This window comes from Aspergillus tubingensis (assembly GCF_013340325.1).
Source record: "Aspergillus tubingensis WU-2223L DNA, scaffold_10, whole genome shotgun sequence".
In the NCBI taxonomy this organism is placed as follows: Eukaryota; Fungi; Ascomycota; class Eurotiomycetes; order Eurotiales; family Aspergillaceae; genus Aspergillus; species Aspergillus tubingensis.
Genome location: NW_023336284.1, coordinates 81,516 through 104,707, shown reverse-complemented (window position 1 = coordinate 104,707; position 23,192 = coordinate 81,516). Strand labels below are relative to the sequence as shown.

The following is a 23,192-nucleotide window of genomic DNA, read 5'->3' as shown; positions in this document are numbered from 1 at the left end:
CTGACAGCATCACATAGAGTGATAAGGATAAGGGGCGCGGGTATTTCTAAAGCTTTGACTGGACACCATTCTGTCCTTATCTGAGCAAGAAAGTTAACTGCAATGAGAATGAAAGGTGGCGTTGAAACAGAGTTGAATGATCGACTTTGACTTTACATATAGCGGATACCCCAAGAGCAGCATGAGAGCCAAACGAAACGAGGAGATAAAGGAGTCTGTGGCAGGACCTCACACCCGCTGCGTTCCCTGGATAGAAAGAGCTTATGAGGTCTAATAGGGAATGCCATTGGTTAAAAGCTGGAACTGGTCATATCCCTTTGTCGAAACGCTCATGTACGACTTGCGGACGAGCTCACGCATGTACTCAGCTGCTTCCCTCTCGGTTTTATCGAGTACAAATCGATCGCGGAAGTTCTTCAACGTATCCGGCTTGAAGCAGGGAAGACCGCTGTCAAGCATCAGTGACACGATGTGGGACAGCTTAGAACTGTACGGACGCGAAGCAAGGAATGCCTTCACAACCAGTGACTCAAACCACTTGTAAGGCTGCGTGCTAGTAGGGCTATGAGAACCACCACCGGGAAGACCGAGCCCACTACCCGAGCCGCTACCTGGATGGGTGTGTGCATGGTGAGTACCGCTCATCACAGCAACCATTTCGGATGTCAACTTGAAGGGGGCACGCTCGAATCGCACACCTCCCGGTGCGATATCGAAACAGAACCCGAAGTCAATATGGATGATGTGACCAGCGTCGTCAACCATGATGTTCCCGTTATGCCGATCTTTGAACTGCAGGAGATAGGAGATGACAGAATAAGCAGCCATGCTCTTGACAAAATTGGTGCGTGCTTCCTGGAATCGTATAGATTCCTCCCCTCCATACTTGGAGATAAAGTAGTCATACAGGCCATTGACTGCCTCGCGGCCCAGCATATCGCGAGAGATCGAATTGGGAAGCACATCAATAACGCCACAACCGGGGGCCGTTGAAGTAACTCGATATGGGAACACCCAAACATCAAGGCCAACACTAGCGAATATACCCCTGAAAGCAGCAATCATTTGCAAAGCTAACATGTCTTGACGGCAGTCATCACCAACTTTGAAAATGGCTGACTGCCATACTTCATAGGTCTCTTGATCCCCATTTGAAGGTCGTGTATCACCGGTCTGTTGGGTGATTTTGTCATCTTCTGACCGTGCCCTTGTTTTCTGAATCCTGAACGTCGCCATATAGGGCGCCTTTGCGTGGCTCTGGAGAGGTTTGCCGGATTTGCGATCGATTCCCACAACAACACCGTCGGGATTGCTCGGAAGGTATACACCGACTTCCACCTTGATCTTACGAAGTTCCTCTTCAATCTTCTCCTTTTTCTCTGCCTTGCTTCTTTTGATGTAGGGTCGAAGCTTTCCGGAAATGCCCGTAATTTCATTGAAGAATGAGAATTCTTTCTCGTAAAACTCACGCTCCTCATCTGTGAAGCTTGAGATCAAAGCATCCATGAACTTGTCCAGTGTTGGTTTGAGAGGGTCCGGCTAATGGTACTCGTTAATAAGTTCATTGACAGATAACACTCGGTTGCACTCACAATTTGAGAATCCTCATCTTTGTAGGAATTGGCTTTCATATTCCATATGACTTGGTGCGCAAATAGCTGAGACAACTTCGCCGTCTCCATGATATATCTTTCTACGTAGCCCAGTGCATCATATCGTAAAGCTTGGACCAGTTGTGGCACAAAGTAGAAACGAACATCGACTGAATGACTTTCGAGGGCTTTCATCGCATACTGCAGTATGAAGGGATGGTTTCCATAGGTGGGTAGAAAGTAAGTCAGGGCTTCGGCAGGGTTGACAGGGGCCCAGTATAGGAGGAACTATCCTCATCAGTCCAGAATCATAAATACGTAAGCGAAAATTGGCATACCTTCAGCTGGCTATGGACGTCGGCAGGAAGAGCAGACCCAAAAAGGACTTCAAGGGCACTTGGCTCGTCAATGGCCTTGTCCGGAAAGTTGAGCACCAACCACCGAATGTCGTTCTTTAGTTTTGTAGACGGGAAGCGGGTAGGAAGATGTATGGCCAACCCTGGGGCTTCGGACCACGCCAGGCGTAGTAGACTCGTTGCATCCTGGACGAGGTGTTAGATGCAATCATGTTTATCACGGGCATCAAGCAGTATGCTCGTTGACAGGATAACATACCTCCGTAAATACTCTGACTGCGGCTGACTGTGCCATATTATGTTTCCGGTCTGGTTCCAAGGGGTAAAGCCAAACCCTAAGGCGTGACCTTTCGTCCTCCAGAAGGATCTGGAGAAGCTCCTGTCTTGCCTGAAGCGTCCTAGAAGAGCTGCGACTGTGACCAGTAACTCCAGCGACATCTGCTAGAGCGGAAGAAACGTCTCCTAGGATCCTGTCCTCGGCCTTGATCTGTAACCGGTTGCCACCAAACGACCACCTACACATGACTGGGCTTAGTGTGAATAGTCAAAAGTAGTAACCAGATGAAACGTACCTCGGTGGATGTCTAAACCAAGTCAAAGCGGCGGACAAAATCTGGTCCTTGAGCTTCCACTCCAGATTTCGGTCTGGTAACCGGGAGTCCTTCAATACCCGTAGTCCAAACAAGACAATACGAAAATGTAGTTCCCTGGCCAGGGGGTGACCACTGGCCTGCAATAGTCCCACACTTGTTTTATCAACAAAACGGCCGAAAAGTGACTTGACCTGAAAGTTTGCAAGCCGAACAGCAGCAAAATGACTTTCAAAGAACTGTAGAAGCTGGAAATGTGGTGTCAGGATACCTTGGGATTTTTGTTGATTCTTCGCCATCAGAGCTTTGTCGCTGGGGAGCAGCTCGATCTTGCTGAACATTGGATCAACGTAGCTGTGTACCCTTGAATAAGCATTGAATCAGAAAGTGCTAGTAGACGATCTTTACTTACTTGCAATTTAGGTCAAACAGCCCCTTTCGGCGCTGAATCGATTTTTCCCAGGATCCAATAACTTCTACCAAGATTTTGGACTCCACTCTCGGATTCTCATGCATTACTCCGAGCCAGAGGGGTATACCAATGTCCATCGACTCCTTCGAGAACATCTCAAAAGGTATCTGAACCAAGTACTGAGCAATGAAAGCAGAAGGGTCATTATCACTGCACAGGAGGCCCGCAGCTTGCCGTAGCACATCACGAACGGCGACGGTAGGGATAACTTCTCCTGACTTCAATCGTGCGTTGAGTTGATACAGCGTATCCTCCATGACTTTATTTGCAGATAGCAAAGACCCGGAAAGCAGATTATGAGCTGGTTATCCCATATTAGCACCTTGACATTCACAAATTGAGATATTACCCACCACCAAGCCCATTAGGTTCCTGCGTTGGGCCACTGACACTTTGTGCATACAAAGTTCTATAGTTCTGACGAGTGGAATACTGAGAAATGAAGTCGGAAGCGACATTTATCTTGCTTAGGCCGTGGCTGTCCATTGAACCTGGAAGAACATGGGGACATTAGAAAAACAGTAGCTGAGTCAAGACCGAAGTGTTGTCCTACCAAGACGTTGATCACTGCTCGGGATAAGCGATCCCATCTCAAGTGCGAAAGAGCGCCCCAACAGAATGTTGCCATATCCAGCATGGTCGTCCGAAAGAGATAGGTATGTCTTGACAAGGTGGGTCAGTTGCTTTCCGGAGTTTTAGATAGCAGAATGTCATACCTGGAGCAGGCCTTTTACATCCAAGGGTGCAATATCCATAGCCGCCGCTACCCATGTTTTAGATCGTTCAAGAAGAACATCTAATGTTTTTTTCCTGAAGTTATAGTTGTCGGGTAGATCGGCTTTGACCAACCCTGTAGGTGAAGTGAATGACGGGTTCCATTCAAACTCATCGAGTTCTCCTTCTAGACATGAGCGCCACATGACGGTCAGAAGCTCAAGCAAAGCGAAAAGGGAGTGCTTCTCACACAGAGCCGATGGACATTCGTTTATAATCTTGTTAGCACAGAGTACAGCGACGTTCTGTACCCTTTCAACACGATGACTGCAAGCGATAAAGAAGCCGGCTAGTTCTCTTGATAGATAAGCAACAGAGAAGCCTTCGGATTTTCCGGACATCGTCAGCGAGAGGTAACTGGCCACTACCTTCTCTGCAATCGCACTCATACAGCTGGTCATTTCTGTAGTAGCTATGGCCGGGTCGCGGAAGTAATCAAGGAACCCAGTACATTTGCCGGACAGAGCACGAAACTTTTCGACCAAGATCGTAGCGTTGAGGAAAACTACTTGCGGATAGCTTAATCGCTTTGTTTCGGCCTCGTGGCCAGGGAGCTCAGCAAGGAGAGTTCGCTTCTGCTCTTGCAAACGTTGTGAGCCCATTCCTCGCCTAAGGATTGTGTTCAACTCAATGTCGCTTTCAGTTGCCTCCATACGATCTTCGGAGACAAGGGGAGGAGAGTGCTTGGCAAGTAAGCGCAGCTCCTCAAAATGGCTTTGACCAACAGCTGAATGCATAGATATCCCATGTACTGCGATATTGAACCATGCATCCCGGAATAGAGCAGACACATCCTGATCGTAGTATGTGATAGTATCTGCACTATCCTGCTGTTTCTGGTCTGACGACACGAGCAAAGCCAAGGGCCTTAGAAGAGGACCGATTTCGTCGGCTGCAAGAGTAAGCTCCTTCTGCCTCTCACTTTCGAGATTGGTAGCATCGCCCTTGTTTACGACATTCTCCAGCAGATGAACCAGATATACACCGTATAGTGGCGAGTCTCTTTTCAACGTGATAGAGAGATATGCCAATGCACTCTTAACAGCATCAGTAACACTGTTGTAGCCCCTGGCCATGCCATCACGGTATGCTCGATCATAGAACTTGAGCAGGAGCTGAAACTCGGCTTGCCCGGTACTCAATGATATAGCAGCTGTTTCCGTAATGATAAAAGCGTCAATAGTAGCATTCACCTTCCCAATCTTCTGTAGCAACATGGACTGTGCCAAAGCACTTATTTTCTCATCATTACAGCTGGCTGCGATCTGTACAATAGCTCGGACGACATTTTTGTACGAAAGATTATTTGATTCGTCATCACCGGAAAACGAAACCACACTGCCAGTTCTGGTGGTTGGAAATGCGAGAGGTGTATTTCCATGGGCGGAACTATCCCCAAGCATGTGGCTTTGATACGACTTGTCGGTGCCTGAGCCAGAGCTGAGAACATTCCCTAGGGAGTAGAGTGTAGTAATAACAGAATCTTGAGATAGACCACCGAGAACATGTGCAAGGCATTTGCCTGCAATAGAACCGGTGGTACCGGTCGGTGCACCTCCTTCGACGATGAATCTCAACAAAGAGCGGCTCCCTGAGGATGCCATCGTTATGGAAGCTCGCGAAACGACTGCCATGCTTGTCAGAACCGCTGTTGCTAATTCAGCATAAGCCATCTGTCTCGGATCCATAAGTGTGTCTTCTAGCCATGATACAAAGTCTTCCTTATTCGTTGTATCTTCACACAGAATGATACAATTCAAATATCCAACTAGAGCTAGGGCCTTCATGGAAAAAGCAAGTCGTTGCTTCCAGGGGGAGCCAAGTTGCAGATAATCCGAGCCATCTTCTAGGAGCTGGATCTCATCAGCGATGATAGCTGCCACCCGATCGATAAGAGCGATCTCTGTGTCGTCAGAGCTTGTAGCGGTGCCTAATTCAGGCAGGCTATTGTGTGAAAACTCGGCACCTAATGTGCCATTTATGTCGGCCGCACGTGTAACGCATGACTTGATAAACCTGATGAAACCTTCCTGGAGCAACGTAGCCCCTAGAGGACGGCCATCGGCATCATAACGGCGAGTGTATTTTCTCCACTCCCTGAGCAGATAACCAGGCATGCTTCCATTCCGCACAATAGACGAGGCAGTCTCAACGGCTACCAAGAACCGCTCGCAGAGCATCGACCGCAAATTGTTGGCTAAATGAAGCTTCTCGCTTGGAGCCCAGAATGAAGAAAGTGCAGCCGAAGCTCCCAGAAAGCCGACAAGAGAGGCGGATATCGATAGCACGCTGGTTGATTCATGTTCGGCATCCCGACTGTTTGCTTCCGCTTGGTAGTGATGAAGGGGCGCAACTGCTTTGATCGCTTCGGCACAATTGCTCAAATACTCATTGAAAGCACCGGCCACGATGCTACGCAGCTGTGGATGGCTAGAACCCAGGGAGAGGAGAGCCAACGTGAGATTATGAGTCAGGCTCTCCCAGGGCGAAGGTTTCACTTTTTGAAGAAAGGGTGAAGGGTGGAAAAGCTGGCTATGCGATTCGGGAAGGTATTGTGACAAAAGTGATACCAGTCTCGAAGCATGCTCGATATTGGTCACGGAAGGAGACGCTTTACATAGAGCAACCAGCACGTCTAGCTCTTTCATACCCTGAAGAGGTCAGTCTAGAAGCCACCTACGAAGCAGAGAAAAGGAGCTAACGAACCATAGGCACCCGCGATGTAGGAGCTTGGGCTTGCAAGATACCGTTAAGGGTATCGTTAGACGGGTGTGCGGGGCATAGTGACTGCTGGGCGAGTCGTGCGATGTCTGAATCGCTGCCGCATTCTGGTCCCTTGACTGCTAATGCCGCAAGCCTATTCAAAGCCGAAGCTCTGATAGTCGAGGGGCTACGGATCCTATCAGCACAAAACTTAACCATTAGACTTGCAGCTAGCCTACCCATCCATAGTCCCAGATTAATGCAGCTAGTTGGCGTTTATCGGCTTTAAGTGCGTGTGGTGACGAATAAACTGTTGTTTTCCAGAGCACTAATGTCAATTGCCAAAGGTAGCAAGGGGGAGCCCCTTGATAGGAGATTATGTGTTAGCGTCCCGCGGAGTACGGGGAGCTGGTTCCCTCCCGGAGAACCTCGGTACGGCAGACACGTGGGCCTCAAACGCTTCTGTGTTGCACTCATGAACATTCACTGTTTAGCTTTCATCTGGGGAAGGCGTCTCTTTAAGGAGCTCAATGCTTCCTTCAGAGACTTCAACGGCCAATAAGGAATTCATGCAGAGTTCTATCCGTCTTCACTTACATAGTGTGTTATGCTCCTATGCAGTGTTTGGTTGATAATAGTATACTATCATCTCCACTCAGATCCTGCAGTCTCTCTACTGTGTAAGCTTTTATGTATACCATATATAATAGTTTACGCCCATCAATCGCGACATGATCTTAAATGGTACCCAATTTCATTAGTGACTAAAAGTCGCTCAATGTCAGAGCCGGTATTACTCCATTCATTATTTGATTGATGACATCGGAGTCAACTTCAGAACCAACTACAAAGTACGTGTGCTACAGTATTCAAGTATTAGGCGTTTTGACCCTGTAGGTTGAGTCAAGAATGCTAAAGTCCATTTGGGAGGCAGAAATGTTCAGCTAAGTAAATTGTCTATGAGTATACATATCCTTCATCTCCGATTTAATTCCACACGTATCTATACAATGTGAGGGGTGCTGGGTCGAAAGCGGTGACAGTATTTATGATAAATGACGACTTAAGCCGTAAGGTGTTGCTTGGTGCGACCTACCCATACCGGGAGCTGAGGTACCACGCGCTCAAGGTTGTTTGTGACCTACTTCTATGTACACTGCAGCCTTGATTTGTTCTACAATAGATCGCTCTGTCATCTCTTTGCATTAGCCAAATCTAGGTTTTCCAGTGAAATTACTTTTTCGGTTCTCTTGCTGCCCCTTTGATTTGCTCGCCCGTATTTTCTCCAGTGTTCATACATACCCTCTTGACTTCTCCACTTGAGCATTTCCCCCCCCCCCCCCCCCAGCCTCGAAACATAGGAGAGACCCGGCGATATCTGCAGTGCTATTACTCTGGTTGCTATGCCTTATTTGAGTTTTGAGCCGTGCAAGCCAAACTGATTTTGTGACTATTGGTACTTGACAGATGTGAATCGGCAATAAAATGGCACCACAGAACGAAAAAAGCTCCCTCAAGCGTGGCAGAGTATGTTGTTACCATCAATTCCCTTGTGACTAATTGGACTGACGATGGCGTAAACATCTAGGCCTCCGCCGATAATGATTCACAAGATCTTAAAAAGCCACGACGCTCCGAGAGGAACAATCCCCAAAGCAAAGCACAGGCTTTAGACGATCAGTCCTATTTGCCTACACCCTTGACCCAACGAGATTCAACTGCCACAGACATCGAAAAGGAGACGACTGCTACACCAGATGAGCCTGGCCGAAAATTGAAAATACATCGGCGGACACCTTCAGATTCGGAACTCCCTCAAGATAGTTCATCACCTCCTAGCGATACACAAGCCCTTTCACAATTTGTTTACCCCCCTAGAGCATTTGCCGATGAAGTCGAAGACGAAGCTGCAGAGGGAGTCTGGGGATACCTTCTTCCGCTTGATGATAAGGTCCGCCGTCCTCTGGTACTGAGGAAACGCGGAGGATGCGAGGAGCGCAAATCCGCAGCATCTACGACTAACTCCAAGAAAGGGTCCGCGAAAACGAGTGCGGGTTCCGTTAGTAAACAAAAGAATTCACCTAGCGGCTACCTAATAGGCCGACATCCTGAATGCGGTAGGTATCCAGATCATATTGTCTTACAAACAATTAACGAAGCTTACCAGACCTGGTGATAAACATTCCTACTGTGTCGAATCGACATGCTTTGGTATTTTCCGAAAATAGGAAAGGCGATGCCGTTGCCTTTCTCCAGGATCTCTCCACTAATGGTACTTTTGTCAATGATGCAATGGTGGGCCAGAATAAACACCGTGAACTTGAAGATGGCGATGAGGTCACCATCCTAGATGAAGCACGTTTTGTTTTCAGATATCCTCGGACACGAGACACCAATCGTTTCCGCCAACAATATAGGCTTCTGCAACAGCTTGGGAAAGGCCATTTCGCCACAGTCTACCTTTGCGTAGAACGGTCTACGGGGGCTCAGTATGCCGTGAAAGTTTTTGAGAAACGTTCTGGTGACTCGCAGCGCTCCCAGAACGAAGTTCTTCATCAAGAAATCGGTATCTTGAAGGGCGTCAGTCATCCGAATCTGCTTTGCCTCAGAGATACATTCGATGAAAGCGACGGCGTTTATCTTGTCCTGGAACTCGCTCCAGAAGGCGAATTGTTCAACTTGATTATCAGCCGGCAGAAATTCTCAGAAAGTGAGACTCGTTGCATCTTTATCCAATTGTTTGAGGGGCTGAAGTATTTGGTATGTTCTACCACCTCCATGCCCTTACTTTTTCGAGAGTAGCGACTAAAGCAGTGTGTTAGCACGATCGAGGTATCATTCATCGTGACATTAAACCTGAAAATATTCTGGTCGCGGACAAAGAGTTGACAGTGAAACTTGGTGATTTTGGATTAGCCAAGATTATCGGTGAAGACTCGTTTACTACCACACTGTATGGCATGTACTCCCAAATTATTTAGTTTTTGTGCTAACGATTATATTTGGTAAGATGCGGCACACCAACCTGTGAGTCTTCTAGTCCGCTCGAAAGCCAGAAAATTAATACTGATTCTGTAGATGTCGCGCCAGAAATACTACAGGAGCGGCGCTATCGGAAATACACAAAGGCTGTGGATGTCTGGTCTCTCGGGGTCGTCTTATACATATGCCTTTGCGGATTTCCCCCATTCTCTGACGAATTATACACAGCTGAGCACCCGTACACTTTAGCACAGCAAATACAACAAGGGAGCTTCGACTATCCGTCTCCGTATTGGGACACTGTGGGTGATCTGGCATTGGATCTGATAGACCGAATGCTCACAGTTAACGTTGACGACCGAATTACGGTGGAAGAATGCTTAGAGCACCCATGGATTACAGGAAAGCAGCCTAGTGTTTCTGACAGCACAGACGGCCTGACTGGGGCTTTGGGAAAGCTAGACTTCTCAAAAAGAAAGCTAGCTCGCGAAAGGACACTTCTCAGCAATATCAATGATGTTGGCTACAGTGAACATGAGCAGAAAAGTGGTGCTCCTGTCAAAGTTTTCCACAAAAACAATGCTGGGAAACGTGTTCACAACCATCCAGCAAAGAATGCACAAGAGCGTGAAGTATCCCCTAACGAGAAAAGTGGCCCGGATAACTTCGTCAACCTTGGAGAACAAGGTGATCCAGTTTTGTTCGATGACAACCTGAAAAATGGGCGTAACTGAAGAGAAGATAGCCTTCTGCAACTGAAGATTCTCCGAAGCCATCGACTTGAGTATGTGGACCGTGGCAGAAACCAAGGTCGGTTTAAGTGTATTTCTCAGGGACTGTCGCTTCCTTGGCTGGGTGACATTAGCGCGCTTTACAAGTACTTGAGGGCATAGGCATACGTCTAGTCTACTCTCTAATCGACTTTTAATACTTAGAGTAATAATAGCCTTAGTTGACAGTCTACAGCATACATAGACTTGGGGGCTTCACCTCCGCACTAGCTTTCAATTACTAGCCAGGGACACTTCCAAGAGCGGTCCAATATCATACGATGGCTACATTTACAATAAAACGCGCAAGTTAAATCCGAAAAGAACCAAGGAAGGGCCCCCCTCAACAGAGAGAGAGAGAGAGAGAGTGTGTGTGTGTGTGTGTGTGTGTTGATTTTATATTGCTGCAAGGGAATGCCTCCTCAATAGACGGGCAATCCTACTTGTTTTATATGCAAGACCTACCTGCATCGATGGGTTGCGTATCCGGCACACACATTTACATAGTGAATGTCGGGCTTATTCTTTTTTTTAGAAAAAAAAAAAAGAAAGATTAGGACGAGTCATATACTCCACAATGTAGTTATAGCATGGGAGGATAGGATGAATCGGCGCCCCTAGTACACATTGGGAACATATAATAGTACTAGTATGGAGTACTACCACTAGTAGTTTCTTAACTACAAATTAGGAGTAACTGGGTAGCGAAATGCGTATTTCGTATTGTACGGCTATGTACGCTGTCCGGAGTACCAGGGGCAGGAACGGGCCTGGATCCACTCGGAGGAGCGGCTGGGTAAGTACCAGTACCTTTCAGACTTTTGGACTGTCCAGTTCCTGCTAGGGGAGGAGCCGCGGGCGCGGAGCCGTTCAGATTGGTACGCCCACCAAGAATCCGTGAGCGGGTCGAGGCTACTAGTAGTACTTTACTAAGGGCGCTCACTTACTGGCAAGTGGCGTGCTGCCGTTTTTCTCTCTTGCTTGTACTTACCCAAAAGTGCACTTTCCTGCGCTGTTGCAAGCAATTCACACATCTGTCGCGCTTCCACGCCGAGGGCTAGGAAGGTGCCTTCGCTTGAATCATTCTTCCTTGTGAACACAACCAACTCACTCCAATTGTCTGTTCCGGTCATTCTGTTTCCGCTGTTGTCCCATCATGGGCCTGCTCGCGGTCGTTCTCGACAGCCTCTGTGAGCGCTGCTCGAACACGTCAATTCTAGTACTCCTGGGGATCGGACTGTCATCCCTGCTGGCTGTCTCCGTCATTCTCAATGTCCTAAGACAGTTGTTATTCAAGAACCCCAATGAGCCCCCTCTGGTGTTTCACTGGTTTCCATTCATAGGTAGCACAATTAGCTATGGCATGGATCCTTATAAATTCTTCTTCGACTGTCGCGCAAAGGTATGGACCAGTAATTATGAAAGTATCGATCTTTTGTTTTTATGCTGACTCGTGTCTACCTACAGTACGGCGATATCTTCACCTTCATTCTCCTCGGCAAAAAGACAACAGTTTATCTGGGAACCAGGGGCAACGATTTCATCCTAAACGGAAAGCTACGTGATGTCTGTGCTGAAGAGGTCTACTCTCCACTTACAACCCCTGTCTTTGGGCGTAACGTGGTGTATGATTGTCCTAATGCCAAACTTATGGAGCAGAAGAAGGTGAGCTTGAGCATGGAGAGAGTATGACACGTACACTAATGATTGTAGTTTGTCAAATTCGGTCTCACATCAGATGCCCTGCGTTCGTACGTTCGTTTGATCACCAACGAGGTAGATGACTTTGTCGAGCATTCTGCGGCTTTCCAGGGATCAAGTGGCGTTTTTGACGTCTGCAAAACCATCGCAGAGATTACCATCTACACTGCGTCACGTTCTCTTCAAGGAAAGGAAGTCCGGAGTCGGTTTGATTCTACTTTCGCCGAATTATACCATGATCTTGACATGGGGTTTGCTCCTATCAACTTCATGCTCCCTTGGGCACCCCTTCCTCACAACCGGAAACGTGATGCTGCACAGAAAAAGATGACCGAAACTTATATGGAGATTGTCAAAGAACGCCGTACGGGTGGAAACAAGAAGGATTCTGAGGATATGGTCTGGAACCTCATGTCCTGCGTATACAAAGATGGCACTCCTGTTCCAGACGAGGAAATCGCACACATGATGATTGCCTTGCTTATGGCTGGCCAGCATTCTTCTTCATCGACAGCTTCATGGATAGTCTTGCACCTTGCAAGAAATCCAGAAATCATGGAAGAGTTATATGCCGAACAGATCCGTGTGCTTGGGTCAGATCTTCCGCCTCTTACTTATGAAAATTTGCAGAAGCTTGACTTGCACGCTAAGGTCATCAAAGAGACACTACGAATTCACGCGCCGATCCATTCAATCATCCGCGCAGTCAAAAACCCAATGCCTGTGGATGGCACGCCATATGTCATCCCAACCAGTCACAATGTCCTTTCATCCCCCGGTGTTACCGCAAGATCAGAGGAATATTTCCCTAATCCTCTCAAATGGGATCCTCACCGCTGGGATGAGACTATTGCAGCCAATGCGGAAGAAGAAGATCAAATTGATTATGGATATGGTCTTGTCAGCAAAGGCACTAATAGCCCCTACCTTCCATTCGGTGCAGGGCGTCACAGATGCATTGGTGAACAGTTCGCCTACGTGCAACTTGGTGCAATTACCGCGGCTTTGGTGAGGTTATTCAAGTTCCGCAACCTGCCAAACGTCAAGGATATCCCGGAAACAGACTACTCGGTAAGTCACGCTATCTTCAAAGCGATCATGCGTCGACCTTTCTGGCTACGATTGACAAGGCTGACCAATTCTAGTCTCTCTTCTCCAAGCCAGCTGGCAAGTCTATCATTCAATTTGAGAAGCGCGCTACCACCGTTAAATCATAACGACCTGCCCCTGTTACTGCATAGAAACCGCCTTTTGTGATTGTTCTCAAACCTCTTATGTAATATGATGGAAATGACTGGATAACAGTCTTTCATGGGATTGTTTTTATTTTGTTTCTCCCTTGGGGCTTTAATGGCCGGTTTTATCTCATGTAATGGCTGCTTGTACAGTACTTCAATCCAATGTCTTGATCTAGGGTTGACTATGAGTGAGGATTGTATTATGGGTACGCGATTTGCTCGCATTTGAAGAGGCCTTAATGTATCTATAGCCAATCTAATTGTCCCATACAGGCGTTATATGGGACAGCCATTCTACCACAAATATATTACTTTTCCTGAACGCGATGGAAAACAGTGTCAATAACCGGAATAACCGTTGATCTATGAAATATAATACATGTGACATGACTGCAATATAAGCGCCCTTTAAGATACAACAGAGGTGGGAAAGACAAGTATGTGTGTGTTCTGTGTCGTGGTCCTTAGTTTCCCTTCTTCCTCTCTTCGCTTCGCTTCTTAGCCCGAACTTCAGCACGTCTCCTTTCACCACCGTCCACTTTGTGGCCGAGCTTGTCCTCCCACATACCCTCCTCGACTTTGATTAGGGCTGCACTACCATTTGTTCCTTTGATCGGTTGGAGATACGGGCCGCTGATAGCAGAACCGGCCGTGATTTTCATGCGCGCAAACTTCTTGAGGGGTTTCGTGGGATCATGGGTGTATTCAGAAGCATCCGGCGGAATGTTGACAATGACTCTTTTCATCCCTGGAGATAAAGTGGCCGAGGAATTCAAAGGGTGCGATGTTTCCTTGTTCAGTGTCGGAACTTCAACAACTCGAAGCTGCGCAACGCCATCGACCACGTTCTCCAGGTCTCCACCGGGCCCATAGATCCCCTGCCTGAACTTGTCCATCTTGCGAAGCAGGTAGCGTCGCTGGCGTGCTGGCTCAATGCCTAGATCCCGAAGTTCAGAGGAACTGGAAGTGAATAGCTTATCCCAGGAAGGTAGCTTGCTCGCATGCTTGTGCATCCCACGACCGATCAACTTGAGAAAGGTCTCGACATCAGGAACAAAGGGAGTGGGTGACGGCGGAGAAGGGGCGCCCGTGTTCTTATGAAAACTTCGTATGAACTGTTTGCTTATCGTCAAGGATCTCATCACTTGCAATGACAAGCGGTGCGAGCTGCGCGTCGCCATTTTGTCGCCGGGGTTTCTTCAGGACAACCGATGCGGTCTCGGAGATGTTGATTGGAAACTGTCGACAATTCTTTGAAAGACACGAGATCTGGGAGGGTACGGAATTTGAAAAAACAAAATCGGGCCCCTTCCCCGTCGCTGATAATCGTCCGGATTTGGTAGCGTAGTTAAGAGTTGGATGCCTTCGTTGTCGGTCCCGACCATCCTGGAGAAAAGTTCGGCGGGATGCGCAGTTCCGGGGCAAGTCCCGGGATCAACAAAACTCCGAACTTTGATCCTAGCTTCATATATACTCAAGGCAACTTGTGCCATACTACCTTGCCAACCAGACCGACATTATTGGCTGTTAACTTTCACTGCCCATCAATCTTCACTCTCTGGCATGCTGCTGCTGCTGCGTCGGTGATACTAATCATTCTCTCCCTATTCATTGGGCTTAAGGGCATATAAGCAGACGATGGCGGTTTCGCCTTTGGTCCCGCACGCTTCATCAGTTGCAGCTTCAAGCTCAAATGCAGGCAACAAGTTCGAAAATGACGGCACCAACTCACCTAACAAGACGAAGCGCTCATCGTCGCCCCAGCGCATGAAGAACCCTGACCGTGAAATCACGGAGCAACTTAACGACGATGTGAGGCACAAGTACATAAAAGGTACTGAACCCCCATCACTTGCGTTAATTCCATTGACAAACATATCCTGTCATTTCCATAATTATTTCCCTTACTATCTCAGTAGTGCCAGCGATACGATACTAATTATGGCCAAATCACAGATAAGAAGTTGGGTGAGGGAACTTATGCTGTAGTGTTTCTCGGACACCTCCGCACCGACCCATCGTCATTTGTTGCAATAAAGAAGATCAAGGTCAATGCTGAATACAAAGATGGGCTTTCTATGGACGCTATCCGAGAGGTAAAATATCTCCAAGAGCTTTCTCATCCAAATATAATTGCACTCCACGATGTGTTCTCGTCCAAGGATCAAAACCTCAATCTGGTCCTCGAATACCTGCCACGCGGTGATCTTGAGATGCTCATCAGGGATAGCAATATTCATTACGGTGCCGCCGATGTTAAAGCCTGGATGGGCATGCTTGCCAGGGGTGTTTGGTTCTGTCATGAAAATTACATCCTGCACCGAGATATCAAACCAAACAATCTTTTAGTCGCCGCTGACGGCGAGGTCAAGCTGGCAGATTTCGGTTTGGCCAGGTCGTTCGCCGACCCATACTTGAATATGACACACCAGGTGATCACACGCTGGTATCGACCCCCCGAGCTGCTTTTCGGTGCGCGACAGTATTCTGGAGCTGTCGACGTTTGGTCCATGGGAATGGTTTTTGCTGAACTCCTTCTACGGGTTCCATTTGTCGCAGGGAATTCAGACTTGGATCAAATCTCCAAGATTTGCGAAGCCTTCGGGACACCAACTGAGGAGAACTGGCCAGGCGTGACTAGATTGCCAAATTACATACCTGCCGATCCCAATCATATTGTGCCTTTACAAGGTCGAGACTTCTTTCTCCGGCAGTTTCCCACGGCTGGGCCTGTTGGGGCAGATTTGCTCATGTCGATGTGTACCCTGGATCCCAGAAAACGAGGCACCGCCTGCCAAATCCTACAACACGGCTGGTGGCTTGCTGAACCGAAGCCAACTAAGAAACAAGATCTTCCTAGAAAAGTTGGCGGAACCAAAAAGATGGGCGATGATTTAACGAGGCGAGGTGGGGAGCTTGACGATACTTCCTTCAAAAATGCCGCTCGACAATTGGATTTTGGCGCGGCAAGGGACTGATAAACGCATGTGCGTCTTCTCTTCCCAGTCGCACACGGTCATACTTGCATTTTCCTGGTACCTTAGTATACTGTGCCATACCATTGGTCAAAGATCAGAAGGTTCGGGGAAATCTTAACGTAAGTTCATCGGGAATTCTGAGTCATACAGAGTTCAAGGATGAGCAACAATATATGTCAGGTATCCTCAGGCATTTAGAAATTCATCCGACGCAGAAGAATGGCTGATCTCCCACAGTGTCGACCTGTGCCACACCATCAAGGAAGGGACATGGCAATCGGCCCATCATTGGTGAACTTCATCTCTTGAGATAAGACCCGCGCTCATCGACAGTGTGGATTGCGCCCAGATATGCGGGTGAGATTAGCGACAAAGTAACTGAGTGATTATCGCAAATCGATGCGGACTCAATCAAGAGTTGCAAGTTCAGCAGAAAGTTGTTGTCGAATTAACACCAGCCGCTCAATAATGGTTCGCGGATTCGTGTGATCGTCAATACCTTAACAGTTGTGGAGACGGAACCATCGTGACTCGAAAGGGTCAGCTGTATTATTCCACATAGGTCTCAGACAAGGAGAATTCTCCCAGATTTCCTGTGTGCATGTGTTCGTCCAACGGGCTCTGTGGCTAGAAGGGTTGACGCTTGTGTATGCTGTTTTCTTGGCATCGTATGTGCGGAAACGCAAGCAGGATCGCTCAGTAGCAGGGATCGACATTGATACCTTCATGGAGAAATTGATCGACAAAGCCCACCCCCTATCGTGGGAACATAAGTGTTCTGTACTGCACACTGCATCTGATGGAAATTATTACATCCTGCAGGACACATGTAAATATAATTCAGCCGCCTTTGGATCGGGCAAGGAAATTAGCCACCTCATTCTTTCGAGACAAGTATTTGAAGGGAATATAGGGCAGTATTAATAAATAATATGAAGTGAAATGCGTTTTGGTCAGTGGATGGCTGCTACAAATGATAAAGACCCCAAAGCCCCTTACGGAGGTTTAATTAAACATTAAAAGAGGGCCTCCGTCTGTTAGCGTCTGGTCCCTCCTACAGAATTCCCACTTGAGAGGGGTTTTAAAAATGAGACAGCAACTGATGCTCGATCTCCTTTACCAGCTAGGTACACAGCACAGACATTGTACTTCTATTCGCATTGTCACTGCTTAACTTCGAGATGACAGAACAGTGCCTCAACCAATAATATTTGCCCTTTGGGAATTCAGGGACCGTGTTGCGGAATAATCAGTGAAAACAATTCAATAGGAAGGTGATTGTTTCATTGCGCTAAGTATGTCCAAATTTGTGGTGTTGAAAGAAAGTACTTAGAACTGCCGCATATACATTTACGTAGAGATGGAGTTCCAAACTGCACATCTGGGCAACACATCTACTTTAGTTTCTTTTTGGTGTGACACTGGTACTGGATGGGTATTGATGTCGAATACAACAGTGTGGTTTACCAGGGAAATTTTCGAGTTAATCTTAAGATACTTGAGCCCTAGCACTAGATAAAACATCGTCCGGTAATTGAGTTTCTCCTAAAAACCCCCGTCCGAGTGCCTGCCTACCTTGGGTATAGATCTCTAACTTACTGTAAGTTTCCAGGTAGTACCGTATAGGAGGTATCCTATACAAAGTTCCCGCATATTTTTGTTGGATCCCTGATTAGCTTAGTTTTTTTGGCCGGTATCTTAGGCTCCAGAAAGGTCCACCGTCCGAGAGGGTTAAACTGCACCACATAGGGGTGTATGCTGGGGTTACATGCTATACGGTACCGGTGGAAGCAACAGTCAACTCATTGGTGCCGGTAATGATTTCAATTACTACCAGCATCATCACACTGTACGACGGTATAGTATAAGTAGTAAATGAATAAGACAAAAATTAGTTATCTTGCTCTAACCAGGAAGTGGGTGAGTTGCTACTACTACTTACGCCCCTCATAACCTGACTCCCGGCCTTTTACCCGTCCCGTGCGGCACTAAAGATTGAAAGGACCAACCCTTGGAGCCTCCTTCAACCCAACGCCTCGCGTTCGAGGCGGATTGCGGTGTACGGGGTATCCTGCCTATCTGAAGCGATTGATTACTTGTCTAGCCATTCTTTGGGTCATGTCTAATTTGCACACAGGCCCTCTTCTCAAGTATTAACGTTCCCGATCAGCGCCCCCTCTTCAAACGCCATCCATCACTTGGCAGTGCCGGTCTCCAGTTCGCTGTTGTCGTAATAAGAAAGAAGCCTGTTCAAACCTGCCAGGGCTGAAACGGGATAATTGACGTCGGCCCATAACCTACACACGTGCCCAACGCTGCAAGAGACCCAGCCAGCAAGGGCTTTCGGACACATCTGTGTCGTGCGCAAAGGTTGGCGCTTGTTTACGTTACAGTCCCCTTATCTCAGCCCGCAACATCCTACTAGTCTTTGGACGATTTGCGGAAACGTCCGACTTGAGAATCGGCCTTCGACAGACGGAACTGCCTCATACCAAATTAAGGTGAGTCTCGATAGCTCGGACCTTGACAGCCGAGTATACCTGTTATCGTTCTACTGCCCCCCTGTCTCTTCACATATCAAACAAGCTCCTTTCCACAGAGGCACAAACGCGTAACAAAGTGTTGCACTCCAATCTGAAAGCCAGTCATCTGGCGATGTTGTTGCATGTTTTGATAGTCTTTTATTGCCAAGTCTAACAGGTTCATATCTTCTAATATAGGCACGAATTCGGACTTTAACCGGACACATACGGATGGCCGCCGCAAGAAACACCGATTGATAAGTCCCTGTGCCAACACCGCATGGTATAATAAGCCTCTTATAACAGACAGTCACTTGAGAATGTCGACCTTACCGCCGTCGTCGCGGACGGCCTCTAACTCTTCGGCTGGGCCCTGCCCTCAATTTCCAGCTCCTAGGTCACGGAAAAGCCTTCCTGTTGCATCTGACACGTCAAGGGCGCCGTCCCCATCCCAAACGTCCCTCAAGACGCGCACCCCTTCTAGCCCTAGAGCAAGTCTAGGACGACAGCTCCTGTCTAACTCGATGACCAATACTAGCACATCGCGGACCGTTGCCGGTAGCCGGGTTCCGAGTAGCCCCGATAAGTCGCTGCGACGAACCATCAGCATTGCAGCTTTTCCTCAGCCACCTAGGTCAGGAAGCCGCCCTTCTACTGCGTCTTCAATATCGGGAATACAGGGCGTCCATCCATCTGGGAGTGTAAAGGCCAGGAAAAGCTCGAGACTAAGTACTGGAACCACCAGTAGTTACCGGAGTTCTAAAACCGCATCGTTGCTGAGTGGCGCTGGGGATGCGAAATCCATTTCGACTACTGAAGCCCGAGATGCGGAAGGCTCCCCTTCACAAAGCAGGAGCTCATCTGCGCAAGGATCTTACTCAACTAGTGCAACTACGTTTGAAGATGCCGATGAAGGCGTACCAAAGTCAAACTCGAGGCCGAAAGAGACAAAGGGAAATGTCATCGTGAGCGTCCGAGTACGCCCTGATGTGAATGGTGCCGAAACCGCGAAGACCCCTGAATGGTCAGTAGATGGGAGGCACGGCCTCATCTCTTATAACGGAAAGGAGGGCGGCGATTATTCGTTTGGTAAGGATATCCTTCGTATTCTCTTTGGGCACAGCAAGGTATACGTGGCTTACGCTTCTCTATTTCCTCGTTAGATAACGTGTTCTCCCCTCATGAACATAACGCGAAGATTTACGACTCTGCAGCGAAACGTCTAGTGAGGCGGGTAATGGAAGGATATCATGGTACAGTCTTCGCTTACGGCATGACTGGTACTGGCAAGACATTTTCCATGCAAGGAACTGCAACCTCCCCGGGAGTGATACCGTTGGCAATAACAGATATATTCTCCTTCATTAGGGAAACACCACATCGAGAGTTCTTGTTGCGTGTCAGCTATCTGGAGATATACAATGAGAAAATTCACGATCTGCTGTCAGCCTCGGTATCTGGCGGAACCGCTGCCCCTCAACAGGAGGAAATCAAGCTCCGCGAAGACAGCAAACGTGGTGTATATGCCACGCCACTGAAAGAAGAGATTGTTCAAAGCCCGACACAGCTTCTCCGTGTGATCGCGAGGGGCGACCATGCTAGGCGGACCGGTAGCACGCAGTTTAACGCTCGCAGCTCTCGAAGTCACGCGGTTGTTCAAATTGTTGTCGAGAGCAGGGAACGAGTGCCTGCCGGAGCTTCTCAAGATAGACGGTCAGGCTTGGTCCCAGGTGGAGTCCGAGTGTCAACGCTGAGTCTAATCGATCTTGCTGGTTCAGAGCGCGCTGCTGAGGACAAGGAACGGCGTACGGAAGGTGCCCATATAAACAAAAGCTTGCTTACTTTGGGAACTATTATCTCTAAACTATCGGAGGCAAGAGATAAGACCGGCAACCCAACTGATAAAGAGGGGAAACACCTTCCATATCGGGACAGCAAACTCACGAGATTACTGCAGCCTGCTTTGTCAGGGAACTCACTGGTCAGTATTCTTTGCACGGTTCAGCTAGGAGGGACAGCCAAGTCTCATTCCGGCGAAACGCTCAACACCTTGAAGTTCGCAGCTCGAGCCAAGAACAGCATTGTCAGCCATGCTAAACGCGCTGAGGAAGCATTTGGTAGTGGTGGAGGTGATGCTGGAAGCAGAGTTCTCCTGGAGCGGTACCGTATGGAGATTCAGACGCTCCGTAACCAGTTAGAGAGTCAGACCAAGGCCCAAGCTGAGAAGGAGCTGAAGCTGGAAGAGCAGCAGCTCGAAAAAGAAGCACAGGCACGCCACGAAGAGCAAATGCTTGAAATGCAACTGGCTCGGACGGCATTAAAGGAAAGGATCGAGCATTTGAATCGTTTGATTCTATGTTCAAAGTCTACTGGTGTAAATACCTATGGAAGCATATCCGCTCTTGGTCGCCTTTCAAGGATGTCGGCTACCGAAACTGGATCTCGATCCTTGCGTTCGTCACTCAGCCAGTCTACATTAGGCGCATATGGGCACTCGTCGCTCCGACCAGTCTCCTTTCTTTCTATTAACAGCAGTGATTACCCCGGCAATCAACCGTTCTCAAATGGTCATCTTGGGAATGAAGATGAGGAGGATTTTATTGGCGAATTTGCGGATGGAAAAGCAAGCGCCCAAAGACAAATCGCAGCCCTTCAGGCCGACCTTAACGACAAGAATCGCTATATCTCTACGCTAGAGCGGCGGCTTCTGCAAGCACGACGGTCCAGTCATTCCCGCATGTCCATAGGTGTGAAGGCTGGGGGCACTACTTCTGACGCCCCTGATGTACTAGCTCTTTTACGGGAGAAAGACATGGAGATCAATGAGCTTCGTCTACAACTAGACGATAAGGACCGGATGCTTGCTGCCCTTCGTTCTGCTGCTCGACACCGAGATCTTGCCCATTCAGCAGCGGACTCCTTCGTGTCAGACACAAAAGAAAGACCCGGGCGTCAGGAACATCAACCCGATGGCGATGACTCAGCGGCTTATGACTCGGCCGTTGGTCTCTGTTCACCACTCAAAGAGGAAGAAACGGAAGAAAAGAGGCGTGGCATGGACGACGTGTCACGCATTTTGGATGAGATGTTACAGGACCGCCTTGAGAGTGGGCACCTCATCAAGGGCTCTCGTGGGAGTGTTCGCGTTGCCGCAGAAAGTCGGCGGGCATCTGAATCCATGACCGGTTTGCCAGGGCTGAGCACGGGCACTACGGATTTGGCAAGCTCTGGCTGAGCCCAGCAATCTTGAATTACGTCATCTGTTCTCATTTTGGCCCGTCTTTTCGCGGGAAACTCTTTCCTCTTCACGTCTATTATAATTCTGCTCAGGGCAGGCAGTATGCCTGTGGTTTGACTGCCTTTCCGCCACGCGCCATTCAGCACACAATCTCTGGCTCTTGGTTCTCATCTCTTCCGCCTTGCCTTACCTCGCACCCTCTTCGTTGTCATTCCACGTTTTTTTCTATAATACCCTTTTTTGTGTGGACTGATCTAGATACCCTGTTTCCCTTGCTCTTTTCTGGCTTCGTCTTGTGCTTCCTTTTCATCCATTTCTCTGTCTTAATATTCCTGTTACGCTTGCCTGGTGGTAGGCATGTTGATTGGTAATGACATAATGAAAATACGTTGAGAGGGTAGAAGGATATAATCATTCCCTTCCAAACCTTTATTCCCAATGGTCTGTAGTGGAGAATCCTAATCCGGTCCCTAGGAGGTTCCGCCTGGACATATATTCCTTGAGAAGTGTTGGTTGGGACCGTGTCATAGCAACCAATAGTAGTCATTATATCGTGGAATGGGAATGGTGACTTGGCGTCTTTGTTACACGAAGCTGATTCCAGGTCGATTAATTCTAACTGTTAGAACGTACCTGAACCGTTAGTTGAACAGGCTGATACAGCTAGTTGAACTGTTGTGGTCAAGCATACCTTTCCTGCCAACGGACTTCTCTGCGGCAGGAGGAGTAGTAGGGTGTATCCAGCATGCAATCATGCGGTATTTAGATAAATACTATATAATTACATTCTCCTGACAGAACACTGCTGCTCGGCATGTAAGTAATATGACCAGCCTAGTACTATCTTAGGATTTTGTGCAATCCAACCCGAGTAAAGCCCTGATAGGACCTAGACAGGTCTATACAGGTACACGTTTGGAGCCCTCTGATTTTACAAAAATATATGTCTAGTTGTTTCATGTACTATAGCATGGATGTCTTCAGACTTTAGCCCCCCTGGTCATTGCCAGTTCGTATGCCATTAATTTTATATACAGCACTGGCCCCAGAGCTAACTCAGAATCCGACTATTCTATGTAAATATACGTCCATGATCAATAGTAACCGCATTTTTATACCTTCTATAATAATGATAATAGATATAGTCAGACCTTGAGCCTAATTCCGTTCTCACCTGAAACCTTATGTGTCTAATAACCTAAATATCTAGACACAAGTATATATAAGCATATGTATAAAGATAGAGATACAGAACAAACCCCCTCCTTTGTCTCCG

The 23,192-nt window shown here is 47.9% G+C and overlaps 7 protein-coding genes across 7 annotated transcripts; 5 read left to right on the top strand and 2 right to left on the bottom strand.

Annotated features, from left to right (window-relative positions):
* Positions 1–270: 270 nt before the first annotated feature.
* Positions 271–6,734, bottom strand: stt4 (1-phosphatidylinositol 4-kinase STT4; the record flags this gene model as incomplete). The annotated part of the gene is made up of 11 exons (XM_035504233.1): positions 271–1,539; positions 1,593–1,880; positions 1,931–2,134; positions 2,208–2,463; positions 2,521–2,892; positions 2,951–3,311; positions 3,364–3,501; positions 3,564–3,672; positions 3,727–6,435; positions 6,491–6,674; positions 6,727–6,734. 11 exons carry the CDS (start codon positions 6,732–6,734, stop codon positions 271–273), a joined length of 5,898 nt encoding a protein of 1,965 aa, XP_035360126.1.
* A 1,238-nt stretch (positions 6,735–7,972) lies between these two features.
* On the top strand, positions 7,973–10,203 carry AtWU_09125 (CAMK family serine/threonine-protein kinase; the record flags this gene model as incomplete). Its single annotated transcript, XM_035504232.1, has 6 exons — positions 7,973–8,014; positions 8,076–8,604; positions 8,655–9,247; positions 9,310–9,440; positions 9,498–9,514; positions 9,566–10,203. The coding sequence occupies 6 exons, from the start codon at positions 7,973–7,975 to the stop codon at positions 10,201–10,203; spliced, it is 1,950 nt and encodes a 649-aa protein (XP_035360125.1).
* Positions 10,204–11,395: 1,192 nt separating this feature from the next.
* Positions 11,396–13,157, top strand: AtWU_09124 (cytochrome P450; the record flags this gene model as incomplete). The annotated part of the gene is made up of 4 exons (XM_035504231.1): positions 11,396–11,641; positions 11,707–11,904; positions 11,953–13,011; positions 13,086–13,157. The coding sequence occupies 4 exons, from the start codon at positions 11,396–11,398 to the stop codon at positions 13,155–13,157; spliced, it is 1,575 nt and encodes a 524-aa protein (XP_035360124.1).
* Positions 13,158–13,642: 485 nt separating this feature from the next.
* On the bottom strand, positions 13,643–14,359 carry AtWU_09123 (mitochondrial 37S ribosomal protein mS41; the record flags this gene model as incomplete). The annotated part of the gene is made up of 1 exon (XM_035504230.1): positions 13,643–14,359. The coding sequence occupies one exon, from the start codon at positions 14,357–14,359 to the stop codon at positions 13,643–13,645; it is 717 nt and encodes a 238-aa protein (XP_035360123.1).
* Positions 14,360–14,816: 457 nt separating this feature from the next.
* On the top strand, positions 14,817–16,156 carry kin28 (TFIIH complex serine/threonine-protein kinase subunit KIN28; the record flags this gene model as incomplete). The annotated part of the gene is made up of 2 exons (XM_035504229.1): positions 14,817–15,012; positions 15,135–16,156. The coding sequence occupies 2 exons, from the start codon at positions 14,817–14,819 to the stop codon at positions 16,154–16,156; spliced, it is 1,218 nt and encodes a 405-aa protein (XP_035360122.1).
* Positions 16,157–17,973: 1,817 nt separating this feature from the next.
* Positions 17,974–18,895, top strand: AtWU_09121 (uncharacterized protein; the record flags this gene model as incomplete). Its single annotated transcript, XM_035504228.1, has 6 exons — positions 17,974–18,013; positions 18,070–18,076; positions 18,159–18,222; positions 18,294–18,373; positions 18,550–18,657; positions 18,877–18,895. 6 exons carry the CDS (start codon positions 17,974–17,976, stop codon positions 18,893–18,895), a joined length of 318 nt encoding a protein of 105 aa, XP_035360121.1.
* Positions 18,896–18,998: 103 nt separating this feature from the next.
* Positions 18,999–21,913, top strand: AtWU_09120 (putative kinesin family protein (KipA); the record flags this gene model as incomplete). The annotated part of the gene is made up of 2 exons (XM_035504227.1): positions 18,999–19,767; positions 19,842–21,913. The coding sequence occupies 2 exons, from the start codon at positions 18,999–19,001 to the stop codon at positions 21,911–21,913; spliced, it is 2,841 nt and encodes a 946-aa protein (XP_035360120.1).
* Between the last annotated feature and the right edge of the window lie 1,279 nt (positions 21,914–23,192).